Source organism: Haplochromis burtoni, unplaced genomic scaffold (assembly GCF_018398535.1).
Source record: "Haplochromis burtoni strain Fernald_Lab_line unplaced genomic scaffold, NCSU_Asbu1 Contig_1, whole genome shotgun sequence".
NCBI lineage: Eukaryota > Metazoa > Chordata > Actinopteri > Cichliformes > Cichlidae > Haplochromis > Haplochromis burtoni.
This window is the reverse complement of record NW_024582362.1, coordinates 6,758,114-6,772,185: the sequence shown is the minus strand read 5'-3', so window position 1 is coordinate 6,772,185 and position 14,072 is coordinate 6,758,114. Positions and strand designations below refer to the sequence as shown.

The following is a 14,072-nucleotide window of genomic DNA, read 5'->3' as shown; positions in this document are numbered from 1 at the left end:
GTGTGTGTGTGTGTGTGTGTGTGTGTGTGTGTGTGTGTGTAAGGTCAGTGATTGCTCAGCCTAGTCTTGTGCATGATCAGTGAGCCCCGAATGTTCAGGATGTTACTGCAAATAAAATGAATTAATCTGATAGAGAGCTCTAAGGGTTCCACTCCACTACTTTTATTTTGAAAAAATGAAATCATCCACTGCTATACTTGTGGAAAGATCAACTACACAACTGAGAAAGACAGAGAGAAGGAGGTGGATATTTAAAAACATCATTGAATATCAAACAAGCTCAGGCCTCAGAAGCTGACTCTGTTTCATCTGATTTTTCCCACAGTCAGACACAGACAGGGAGGGAAACACAGAAAGGAGATGGAGGGATGTTAAGATAGCCTTTACCCTCAGACAGCCTAACAACAGTATTTTGGGAAGATAGAGAGGCAGAGTTGCAGCACTCGCAACATTCTGGGCTCTTTGCAATCAATGCAACCATAGTATAAAGGTCAGCTGCTAAATCAGCAACACCACCAGTAACCAGTATGAGGGATGCAAAGGTCGAGGGGCACATTGCTCCTGAGAGGACAGATGGCTCAAAAGGGAGGTGGTGATAATTGCAAATATTAAAATTGGAGCTTGAAATGAGTGAGAAAGAGGCATGGATTAAAGGAATGAAAACGTTCAATGTTCAGTGGTTGATGTGACCGGAGGGCCCCCTCCACTCGTCGTGTGTAACGTTTTACAATTGCACAAAGTGCCGCCATACCCACGCGCACACTCTCTTCATTTGTTGGGGCAATAATCACTTTTTACCTCTCAGTCCTGCGACCTTCAGCTAACCATCCAGTGATGCTGAGAGCAACAGGCAGACCGGTTGCCTGGCAACCAATCCTCTTTTTTTTTTCTCCTCTCATTCTTACAGTAGGAGTTGAAAAGGGGTGCTTGGAGTATAGAGCTTGTGAGAGAGAAAGACAAGGTGGGTGGAAAAGAGAAGAAAAAACAGGTATGTTGAGGAGAATAGGTGAGAGCCAGAAAGACCAGGAATGATAAATGTGAATGTAAGTGTGAAGTTTCACAGCACACGCTGACACGAAACAAACGCTGGACCATGGATACAGGGCAGAGAAATAAATACCGTCCAGACCTTCAGACACTGTGTGATTTGGTCCTTGATTAAATTTTAATCTGGGTTTAATATTTATTGGTTATACACAGCACAAACTAATCCTCTACCAATCGATAATAAAAAATCACAGAATTTATTTATTTATTTGCATATGAAATTCTTCTTACAAAGTATCGAATTTGTCTGTCTTATATAAGGAGAATTGCGAGTCTGACTATTTCAGACCATAAATATTCGAAAGTCAATGAAAAGCTTGAAGAGGTTCATACAGAATATAAAGTAAAGTCAGTGCAGAAAATAATGATTTAATCTTTTACTCTTAAGGGAACGAGTGGAATAAAATTATGGCAAAATATAAAGTTATTACTCTATGTAGAAAGACACCAAATGTGAATACACCCATACATTTTTGTATATGTCATATTCTTTATCTCTGATTTCAGTCATTGTTGCAAAGTTTGACTATGGCTCATTTTGCTTGGGGAAGCCCTTAAGCCACCGCCCCCTGCCCCAATCATTCCTGGGCCCCATTTCTGAGCTACATCTCCAGGCAGCACTCTTTGTACATCACTCTGTAAAATACATTTATCGTTCAATATTCAGTGACTCTGTTCATTTGAGCAGCATGACAGTTTGACAGCAGGCATTCCAATGTACCATAAGGAGGTAACATTGGATGTAATGAGATTTGTTGGGATGGGGGGAGGTGGGAAGGTGCAACGTGAATGTGAAACAAGGTGAGTGAGAATACTGAAGGGATGGTGGATAAATAGATGAAGTGAATATGAGGGTGGGAGGAATGGTGGAGACTAGAAATGAGCTACCTTTGAACTGCTGTGTGTCAGAGGATCCAGCTTTCTATTAGTTCTCAGCACTCTGCCAGGAAATGAGAGTCAAGGGAGGACATGGGACTGCGTTCAATCCAGTCTAGTTCTTGCTTTCTCTGGCTGGTGTCTGTACTTCTCCATCCGTACCTCTCCTCCGTGTTACCTCTCCCCTCCTCACGCTATCTTTGCTCTGCTGTCATCACTCTCTCTGGCAATCTCCCACCTCCTCCTCCTCCTCGCTCATTACTTTTTGCCATCTTTTGTCTCCCTCAGCTAGTCCTCTGTCTATCTCACCTTTTTCTCTTTCTGCCCCATCTCCTTCGTCTCTCATTCTCCTCCCCTCCGTGTCCTCCTCTCCAGCATCATTGCAACTGGAGTGATTCACCTCTCCTATGTACTCTCAGTCATCACTTTTTCACCAGTTTCCCACTGCTCAGCTTAGGCCCTCAGACAGTAACGCTATGATGGAACATGCCTCCGATATCTTTTATTATCTGCTTGTGCTTTGCTTTTAGAGGTACCCAATTATCTTAATGCTAAATTGAATTTGGTTCCAGCTCTGTGATTGTTGTTGACTCTCATAATCCATTTTTATGAAAAGGGCTTTGCTCCAATGACTACTAAACTAATGCTGATACAAAGTCATTTGCTTGGCAGTAATTATGCTTGGAGTTGTTAGTTGTATTAATTTTTCTACGAAGGGAGTGGGTTATTTACTAAGCTCAGAATTGAGGCAAGCGTGTTCATTTGTTGCATGCGCATGGCTGTAAGCTCACTTGTACATGCAGTGTGTTTGTCAGTGTCCACCAGTGTCCAGAATAATGTTTCAATTACCTACTACACGATAATAATCTCAATAAGGACAATATTTAAATACAGTTGGCTCTGTAAATGTATTTACAGAGATTTTTCTTTTAGTGAATCAATTTGAACAATTTCAGCAAGTCACAAATTATTGATTTTTCTTTTTTTGGCCTGTCAAAAATATCAAAAAAACAAACTTGTTTTCTCTTGAACATTTCACGGTCAGTGTGACCCTTTTTCTTTCTGCTAGATCGCTGGATCGTGGTCACGTTAGTTTGTGTTTCTTCCGCTTGTTACTCGTTGCTGTTACTCCTAATATAGTCCTCAAACCACTCTGTGCTTTTAAAGTGTTACTTGTATGAGTACATGGAGGGGTTTATTTCTAAAGCACATCAGTAAAAATGTAATTCAGACATGCTGTGTCATATAGCTGTTGTTGAAGTGCCACTTCCTGCTGCGTGGTAATCAAACTGGCGCTGTTGTATCGCTAACTCTAATAACAGTTCATATCCTTTCATCCACTGGAAGCTGCAAATCTGTTTGGGCCTTTCAGAGTTTAAGACTAATGGATCATCATTCTTAGGTGCGTTACAAAAATACATATTCCTAAAAGATCAGTCTTTTACATGGTGACATTGTATCGTGTAATAGGAGGTTTTGATGATTGATCAGTAAAAAAATCAAATAATTCTGATATCTGACAGACTGGTGCAGACATCATAGGTCTCCTGTGATAAAGAGAGAGCTGAGTTTGAGAGTGAAGCTGTAGCTTTACCGCTCAATCTATGTTCCCACCTAAGGCCACAAGCCCTGGGTAATGACCAAAAGAAGGAGTTTGTGGATGTAGGCAACCAAAAACGGCTTACTTTGGGTGACGATATGAGCTCAGACATCATTAGAGACTCAAAAGAGAGCTGGTGCTACTGAAAGGAGCCAGTTGAGGTAACATTTGGCTAGGATGCCTCCTTGGCAGTCTAAGCTGCTGCCCCTGCAACCTGCACCCAGACAAGCGGCAGAAAGTGGATTGATGGATGGATGATTTTAAAAAATCTTCGTTTTTAAAATATGTAATTGCTATAATAATTGATGACAGTAAGATTATGTATTTGTGCAGTTACTTATCACAGGTGATAACAAGCTTCTTCCTTGTTTTATTTTACAGGATGGCTACTCCCAGTATCACTTTGTGGGCTCTGCCTCAACAATAGAAAGAGACCGGCAGAGGCCCTATTCTTCCTCGCGAACTCCCTCGGTCTCTCCTGTAAGGACATCTCCAAATAACCGCTCTGGTGAGAAACCCGTGGCACTCCCTATACAGATGCTATGCATACGTGTTTTCATTCATTCTTGTGTATCTCTTAACAGCCAAGATTAAGACCTCATATCTAAAAAATGTTTCACTTAGTTGTGTGGTTAGTTAAATATCTCATGGCCAAACAGGGTATGTGTCTTGTGATGGTGCACATCATCAAACTGAAAAAATCTTTGTTTTCTGAAACCAAAAAATACTGAATTACAGTTTGTTTTGTTTTTTGTCTTTCTTTTATCACAGGCAGTCAGATAAATTGATAAATAATTGGGGAAACAATATTCAAGCCAAGGTTATAGCAAATAATATTTTATTAATAATTTTATTTTCTTTATTTCTTTAAGCCTGCAAGCTGCACTTGAATTTTTAAGAAAGCAGTCAGCATCTTTTCCAGTTGGTATAAATTGTCTTTAGAGACTTGGTATGATTATCAAAATAAGGCAGGATTTTGTTTGTAAAAACAAGCATATATTAAAATTTAAGGCTTTACTGAATTTTACTCTTTTGACAAGTGGTTACAGAAAATCAGTTGAATAAAGGGTTACATCTGTGGTACAGTACACAGAGAATCTAATTTAGACATTAGTCATCTACATTAACATTTGCGATGCGATCAGTCATTATACCACTGCTAAATAGCTCATAGCATTACAGGCTTATGCTACAAAATATGATTATCATTAGCCCATAGCTTGAGCCCACTGGCCTTCATGCTTTGCAAAGGGCACATTAGCATTAGCTGTTAGCATCGGTGGTTCAAGAGCCTTTAGCTGTTCTTTCACCACACTGGGCTTAGCAAGCTGATGAGGCAGAAAAGTACTTTTCCTTCCTCCTGGCTTAGAGAGGTCTTCAAGGACCCTGCTAAGAGAGGAAGACAGTGGGAGTGAGAGAGAGAAATAAAATGTGTGTTTTTGTGTGTGAGGAGGAAAAGAAGGAGGGATGAGATAAACACGGAGGGAGATAGAGAGAGGAAAAAGCAAGAAGGCAAGAAGAATTAGGGATTGAGGGATGGTTAATGCAGGGAGGAGGAAGTGAAGAAGGCTGGGGATTTGACTTTAGCCAGCGACATTGAAAATAAGAAGTTTTGAGATTATAGTGCATAGAGAAATTTGTGGATGTCTGTTGTACAGTGGATCAGCAGGGGTAAATTGAGCCATGACTCCCATCTTTCTCTTCTGCTCCTCCTCTGTCTACACACAATGCCTCCCCCTTTGCCTTTGAGCTTGTCCACCCCTTCTCATTCACCCGTTTCACTCTCCTCCTCCTCTTTGCAGTAATCCTGCTTTCTTCTCACCTCTCCCTCTGATCTCTCACTCTTTACAGGCCACCTCAGTGTGCTCTCAAACACACAGACACACACTAACACACACCCACATGCTCCTATATCTCTCCTCTGCATACACTCCAGACTGCAGTCCGACTCCTTAGAGATGGATCAAAGCAGAAGGAGTGATGATGGTATGCAAGTATGCTGGGAGAAGAGGAGTGAAAGAGTTGATGTGAGAAGAGAGTAGTACGACTATGAAAGAGAAGGGGAGGTTAGAGGCTGCAAGAGAAGGAGAGAGAGACCTTTGCATGTGTCATGGCCCCCACAGGGTCCTGCTGTGTTCTGCACTGATAGAATTTGTCTCCCGGGCTGTCATATCGAGCATTTACAAGCCAGGTCCCCTAGGTAACCAGCAGCGATGGCACTGTCTCTGGAGGTTTCTGTAAAAGGTTTGAGCTGCTACTTTAATGGAATCTGCTACAGAGGTATTGGATGATAAAATTAAAAATGAAATGTGTTAAAACATTATAAAAGCGTGGCTCACCACAGCCAAAGTGATTATGTTTATGTGCCTTCTTCACAGCCGTTTCTGTGCTTGCGCGTGTACGTGTGTAATACAATGTCTTGTCAAAATGCAGAAAAGGCTGGGGAACAGATAAGAGGGTACAATGCGCCTTTGCTTTTTATGTCAAACATTGAACAGCCGAGATGAAAAACGGGCATCCTTTAGTATTCAAATAGATGAATTTAAATTCAATGGCTCTCCAAAAATCACTTTAAAAGCCTTTATTTCATTTGCTAGTCATATTCATAAGTGTTTTCATCCCTAGGTTGCTCTTCTCTAACCTTTAATCATGGTATAGAACAACCAAAGAGAACAAAGACAATTATGCACTAATTTTTGGAGTAGGCTACATCTGCTTTTCTTTATATTCAGAAGCATGAAAAGTGTTTCTACCCGATGGCTCATTGGACTGAGAATGGTGACTTCCACATGTGTGTGTGTGTGTCTGTGTGTGCCGCATATTTGCATGTGTAACAGATATTAAATAAATGTCAAAACTAGTGTGAGCATGCCAAAAAAGCTTATTTTTAGAATGTACTCACATTTCCTGGAGTATACTGTATGTGTGTACAACCCGGTATCCCAGCAAAGCGTGAAATGAACAGAGTGGAGAGGCGTGTCTATTACACGCTTTGCCGTGATACTGGGTTGGTATGTAAACATTGAGTTAGTTATAAGAATCTTTATATAGGCAATCTGAAACAGGTGGGCAGGATTATGGCAGTCCAGTGTTATGATAGGAGGTGGTGAGTAAGCACTTAAAGTATGCTATAACGGGATTACCTTGTGATGGGCTAAAAGTTTGCATGTGTGTGTTTAAAAAAGAAAATTGGGACATTATCAGTATTTCTACAATATGAGAGCCATGTTTGTCATCGCCTGCACACATGCATCCATCCATCCATCCATCCATCCATTCGCTTCCGCTTATCCTTTTCAGGATCACGGGGGCGCTGGAGCCTATCCCAGCTGTCATAGGGCGAGAAGCGGGGTACACCCTGGACAGGTCGCCAGTCTGTCGCAGGGCCAACACAGAGACAGACAACCATTCACGCTCACATTCACTCCCACATTTACACCTATGGCCAATTAACCTATCCCCACAAACTGCATGTCTTTGGACAGATATGTACACATGCATAATTGTCCAAATCCACACAGTCCACATTATGTGTGGAGGTGTGGAGATCCTAAATAGGTTTGAAACTTGATAGTATCTCCAAAGAAAGCATAGCTCTACTGTGAAGTTAGCAGTGCAGCAGAGTTGGAAAACACACAAATAGGACTGCATATTGGCATGAGGCCACTCATAAATGTCTTTGTTGTCACAATAACCAATAAACTAGCAGCTAAACTCCTCCATTTAGTTTCAGTATTTTAACACTGCTGCAATTGAGTTCATTAATACTACTTAGTACACAAGCACAAAAAGGCAATAACAATTTAACTGTTGTTATGTTTTGCATGAAAAACTGTTAGAACAGTGTCCATTTAATCGGGTTAAATAACATCCCGTTTAAAATGCGATTAAAATGTTTAAAAGCATACAGGGAACACGGTGAGTGCTGTCAGTAAACATGTACTTAATCTCATTAAAACTGCTGAAAACTGCACTGCAGTATATAACTATGATTTGGCAATCTTTGATCAGTCAGATTAATCACTGCTGTCTTTTAAATGTAATGCTTTTAGCATGGCATGGACTTGTGCATGCATTCGATGGTACTAGCACCTCCATTTATTTTGTTGTTATGTGCAAGATTTTGCAGCCAGTCATGGAGATTGTTTAAGTTGAGGCACCAAGAAAATTAAAGAAATACAAGACCTGTTTGTGCGAGGGTGTAATGATCAGTGGTCACTTTTGTAATGCACTACAAGCAAAGTTGATCTGACTTGTTGGCTTGTTAGATAGCTGGATATTTAACATGAACTTTAAACACATAAAGAAGAGAAGAAAAGACATAAAACTATTAAGTAAACTGTCCAAAGCGTCCATGTGTATGTTTGTGTGCGTCTGTGTGTGAGAATTCCCAGAAGTCGTCTAACATGCTGGAGGTGACCCTTTCTGCTGACAAGTTAAATGATGAATAATGACTGTGCACCTTGAAAAAGACCAAGACGCACAGACACACCAGTGTAAGCACGCAGAGTGTGAAGGCTCATGCTGTTCTGGGTTTATTGCTCATTATTTTGTGTGTGCGCGCGCGTGTGTGTGTGTGTGTGTAGCGAGCGCCCCAGCCTCCCCCAGAGAGATGATGAGTCTGAAGGAACGCAAGATGGACTACGATTCCACGGCAACCAACGCCGGTTTCCATAGCAACAAAGGAGAGCACACATCCCGGAAAGACGGCATGGCAGGTGTGTGTATGTGTGTGTGATGGAGATGAATTAAATGATTCTATTTTATCCCCCTCTTTATCTTTCTTTCTCCTCTATATTCATTCCCTATTTCCTCTTTCACTTATCTGCCTTTTTTCAGCTTCACACCATTTCTCTTCTCACACACTTTGATTCTTCTCAATCTTCTCCTGTCTTCCTTTCCAGTTTCTTTCTTCCCGTGCCTTCTTGTTATCTCTTCACTCTATTAGCTTCCACGCTCCCTTTATGTCTATTTATTTATTTTCTATTTTTTAATGTTTTCTATTTTTTCCATTGCTTTCTCTTATGATAAATTCTTCATGTGACAAGTATCACAGCCAGAGCCAGAGCTTTGAAACTCTCATAAGTTATTGTCAGATATCTGATAGGTATTATTAGTAGCTATTTTTGTCATTAATTGAAAAAGTGGTATAATTTTTATTTTTTATTTTATCCATCAAGTTCAAATTTCCTGTGGGACATCTACACTGTTCCGAAACTCTTACCTGACTGCCAGCGATGATATCAAGCAAAACCAGGTGAGTTAATGCTGCTCTGTGAATCCACTTTTCTGTATGCATATGTAGCAATACACCACCACAGCGTTTTAGCAGTGCATGCATTTCAGGGGTTTTTTAACAGAGATAGCAGCAGGATAGAAAACGCACAAATATATGCACACAAAAGGTGTCCCAGTGTGATAAGAGATGTGCTGGCAGAGTGTGCGATGGAGGCACACCCTCAGCTCAAGCAGTATCAAACGACTGCAACCTGAAACCACACCCGACTGGCAATTAAAGTCATTAACTCAGTTGATTGCACTAATTATTTGCTCTTGGTAAATGACTCTGCTGGTACCGAGGGAAAGGAAATAAAAGGCATCAGAGCCATTGACTTTGAAATTTTGGCCCGATTTCTTCATCACTTATAAGTTTCTAATTAAAGTATAAGTTCATTTGTACGGGTACGAACTTTTAACACTGGCAGTTAAACATGTAAACACGTTTTCTTCACGCGGCTGCACACGCGTGCGCTCACACACACAGACACACGCACACAACTGGCCTGTGCGAGTTATAGTGTTATAGTGTTAGAGATGCATTGCCGCCTTCGACGCCTGCATGTAATAGAGAATTCACAGCATGAGCCCCTTCCCCACTGATTCCTTTCTGAGCTCTTTACCCATACAGCCTGCCTTTCAAAACCTTTTGTCCCTTGTGTTCACTCTTACCTGTCACTCTCCTTTCCATCGCTCCCTCTTTATCTCTCTCCCCTTTTCTTCCACTCCCACCTTTCCTCCTGTTACCCACATGTCTTTGACTCTCCATTCTTTTCCTTGCTGCACCTCACCCCCCCACCTACCACTCTTTCACTTCAACCACTCCCCGCCAGGGTCCAGCCCAGCCCTGCGTCGTGCCCCCTCAGCCCCAGCTGGACAGTCCGTCAGCAGCCGTGCTAAAAGACTACGACCCCTACCCTCCCCCTCCCTCCTTCCCCCAGCCTCAGCCACCGCAGCCTCCACCTCACAGCCAGAGCCGGAGCTTTGACGAGGCCTACTACGAGGACCAAGGACCACCGCCACCTCCGCCACCCCAGCCACAGCCACCGATCCAGGCTCAGGCCCAGCCTCAGGCCCCACCCCAGCAACCTCCAATCTCCACCGGACCACCCAGGGACCCGCGGGAAGATCTGCGCATGCATCTGGGCCTCAAATCAACCGGCAACTACGTAGACTTCTACTCGGCCTCTCGGCCATACAGCGAACTAAACTACGAGACCAGCCACTATCCGGCCTCACCTGACTCCTGGGTCTAGTTAGACTACAGTGTTGGGGGGCAAGAAAGAGTCTGTGTGTGCTTGTGTGAAAGGGATTATTTTTGCAAGACATCAGCAGTGATTATAAGTGGTATTTTGAAAGCGATCTTGTAGCCAGTGGCAGGAAATTTATGTTCTCTAAAATAAGTGGGATAGCAGAGCTGGATGGGGATAGGAAGTAAAGTCAGGTCGAGCAACAAAGAGAGACTGCATGTGCATGTGAACTTTTTTTTCCAGACCAGTTTATTTCTTTAAAGTCAGCTCCATTTCACCAGTGAGTGGAGCTAGTGGAAGTAGATATGACAAAGTGTGTTTGACAGTTTGAGCTAAGAGTAGGAAACAGAATATAAAAAGAGAGAAAATGACCAGACGGATAGAGTATGCAGATGTCAAGAGAGAAGAAGAGGGCGCTAGGATAAAGAAATAAGCAGCAGTTGAGGGAGCGTTCTTACTCTGTAGGAGCAAAGAGCTGTCTGACCTAAGGAGGAGATGAGAGACAAAGATGGCATGAGGGTTCTTGAAGAGGTCAGGAAGAATAAAAGCACAGAAAAAGATGAAAGCACATCAGGCAACAAGCAAGAAGTGGATGTTTACCATTTCACCCAAGTGACAAACGTAGCACTGCTTTTATCCCCCTTTTTTGTTGCAATGGCCTTGCCGCCTCCAGAGGCTTCTGAATTTGTGTTCAAGGAATGTCATCTTCAAGAGACTTCTTTTTTTGTCGTCATTCTTTTACATCTTTTTTATTTGTACTTTTCTAAATTTTCACTTTCAGCAAAACAAAAAGAAACTTTTTATTTTCTGTGTACAGTAAAAGGTGATATAGTGTGTATATTACACGTTTTTGATGGGCCACTTATACAAACATAATTTATTTTCCATGACTGACTGCTGACCGAAACATCAAAAGCAACAAAAAATAAGCGAAATGTGAACACGAGAATCAGACCTGACAGACATCATCAGGATGGGTGTCAGCAGACACTTTTGTTTTGGCCCCCCTTTCCTTTCCCAGGAAGAGAGGAAGCACTGCGATATTTGTGTTTTTCTCTCTCCGTCGAGTGAATTTTGTCATGGACACAGTAAAGAGCAGTTCAAAGCTGCCAAAGCATCAGTTTGGCAGAGCAGCATTGTTCCAGAGTCCCCGTCAACTAAAGTGCTTTTTCACTGCCTAAAGATTATATGTGTATGTTTAAAGCACACTCTCTGTCTTTGGAAAGGTTTGTCTTTTCACTTTGGGGAATCTGACATGTTTGACAATGTCAACTTTTAGTGGTTTGTCATCATCACCTCTGCATAAAAAAAACCCAAACTGTTTCAAGTTTTTTTTTTTCACATCAGTGAAAGCCGCCAGTATTGTACATCTCAGTGTACAGTAGAGACAAAGGAAGACGAGAGAGAAAGGTCTTGTGCCAAACTTTGACACACAGTGGACCAGTCCAAGAGGACTTTAAAAGGAAATTTTTGTCGACGTTTACAGACGACGTAGACTGGCCGACTCACTCTGCTGTTTGTAACTTTTATTTTCTTGTGTTTTTGATCAGGTGAAGCTGTACTTATTGCTGGGAATCATGGGTAATGTCTCTCTCCCGTAGATGTACAGACCTGCCTCTCCGTGTTGGCTGAGCACATGTGGGTGTGTATGCGGATGTGTGTGTGTGGGCGGGGGGGTTGACGTGTGTGCGCACACGTGTGTTTGTGTACATGTGCATGTATGTGACAGAATGTGTGGCCTGTGTGTACACGTAAACTTGAGCGAGCGTATCTATGCATGCATGTGTGTAGTAGTGTGCGTATGCCTCTGTTGCGTGTATGTGTGTGAGCGTTCCTGTACAAATCAATGTCCAAACAAGGCATTCCTACCGACAGTTTGTCCAGTTTTACAACATGAAAAACCAAGGAAAAAATCACTAGAAGGAATTGTTGATATAGAATGACAAATCTATAAATATATGAATATGAATATAAATATATATATATAAATATATATATAATTTTTATGTGCTGATGTCAGTGTCACTAAATGCAACAAATGTTCGCAGAGAAAACAATTATGTGGTGTACAACAGGACTCTTGTTCACTTGACCTAAACATGGAAACTGCTGATCGGGACCCCCCCACCCCAGTCGAGACAAAAAGAGAAATCCCACCTGAAGATGCTCAGGCTCTGGTGCGAGTTGTGTGTTGTGTGTCCATGCTTCTTAGATGACCCTGCTGAGAGAGGACCGTACTTGAACACAAGGAAAAAATAAAGACTCTTTGCAATCAAACAACACGGTCTCCGATCCTCTTGATGATTTTTCTTTTCTTTTCACAGAAATGTGCATTAGATATATTTTTCTCACAAGGCAAAAGTGCTCATGTGGTGCATGTGTGGGTTAAGCTGACACACTTTGATGTGTTTTTGTTTAATTCACATTCTTGTGTGATTTTCTTCAGCCTGTATTTTGTTCAAAAGGGCTTCAGGTGCCTTTGAAGATGTAATAGCAGAATGTAGGAATATCTTCCTTCCCGTGTTCCTTCTGTGGTATCTGAGGCAGCCTTTAAAATCTGCTCTCATAAAATAAATAAATATAAACAGCAAGTACTTAAATTCATTACATATTAAGTCAAGTGAAATGGGCTGATTATTATAGAACAAATACCTTTTTGGAGATTTTAAATACTGTAAATATATAAATTGGCAAGGGGAAAATGTACAGTAACATTAATATCTGTTTATTATTAAAACTGTAATTCTATGTATATATTTACCACTGTGGGCATTTTAAATGTCTATTTGGATTTGACTATCCAATATTTGCTTTTAATAGCTCTAATGCACAAATAACATCAAAGCAAAACTTCTACTATTCAGTTTAACAAAGTTATTGTTCCTGTGTATTTGCAGTGTATTGTACTATAAGTGATAAACACTCACCAGGCTCTTCGTTAGGTACGTCTGTTCAAATGCTCTCTAACGCATATATCTAATCGGCCAATCACATGCCAGCAACTCAGTGCATTCAGGCATGTAGACACAGTCGAGATGACCTGCTGAAGTTAAAACTGCACATCAGAATGGAGTGGAAAGGCGTATTAAAGCGACATTGAATATGGCCTGAATGCTGGTGCCAGACAGCCTAGTCTGAGTGTTTCACAAACTGCTGGTCTGCTGGGATTTTCCTGCACAACCATCTCTAGAGTTACAGAGAATGGCTCCAAAAAAGAGAGAGAAAATATCAAGTGAGCGGCAGTTCTCTGGACAAAAGTGCTGATGCTGATGGAAGAGGTCCTACTGCTTCAAGCTGGTTGGAAGGCAACAGTAACAACAATAATCACTCATTACAACATGAGTACACAATGTACTGAACATTGAGCCAGGTGGGTTGTAGCATTGAGAAACGGACACTAAAGGTACAAGTCACACAAACATTTCCTGGTCTGAGTCTGCTGCGGCACCATGAGAGCATCCATCCTGACTTGTATCAGCAGTCGAAGCTGCTGGTGGTGGTAAAGTCATGGGAACACTTAGTACCAACTGAGCATTGTTTACGCACCATAGCCTCTCTGAGTATTACTGCTTACCGTGTCGATCCCATGATGACCACAGTGGACTCATTGTCTGGTTGCACTTTTAGCAGGACAACATGTCACAACGCTCAAATAATCTCAAACTAGTTTCTTGAGCATGATAATGAGTTCATTGTACTCAAATAGCCTCCACAGTCACCAGATCTCAATCCAACAGAGCACCTTTGAGATGTGGTGGAATGGGAGATTCACGTCATCATGTCAACGTGGACCAAAATCTGTGAGCAATGTTTCACAGCAATGTTGAAACTCTGACAAGACAAATTAAGGCAGTTCTGAAGGCAAAAAGGAGAGATTTATTTCAGAGGAATAGGAATATATCAGTTTATCTCACCTTAAGACAAAGGGAAACACACCAGGTTGTGCTAAGTTTGTGAGAGGCAAAAAAAACTCATGAAAAGTAACAAGCACTGCAAGCCTCCCACGGCTTTACAATTTAATT

General features: G+C 41.6%; 1 protein-coding gene across 3 annotated transcripts in view; it reads left to right on the top strand.

Annotated features, from left to right (window-relative positions):
- The window catches only part of ctnnd2a (catenin (cadherin-associated protein), delta 2a), a 270,721-nt gene extending 259,333 nt beyond the window's left edge, over positions 1-11,388 (top strand). For all 3 annotated transcript variants that reach the window (XM_042214478.1, XM_042214497.1, XM_014339797.2), the window contains 4 exons: positions 3,905-4,031; positions 8,110-8,241; positions 8,704-8,780; positions 9,634-11,388. In XM_042214478.1, coding sequence (XP_042070412.1) covers positions 3,905-4,031; positions 8,110-8,241; positions 8,704-8,780; positions 9,634-10,056 — 759 coding nt within the window. In that variant the 3' untranslated portion in view covers positions 10,057-11,388. The remainder of the gene's footprint in view (positions 1-3,904; positions 4,032-8,109; positions 8,242-8,703; positions 8,781-9,633) is intronic.
- Positions 11,389-14,072: the final 2,684 nt, after the last annotated feature.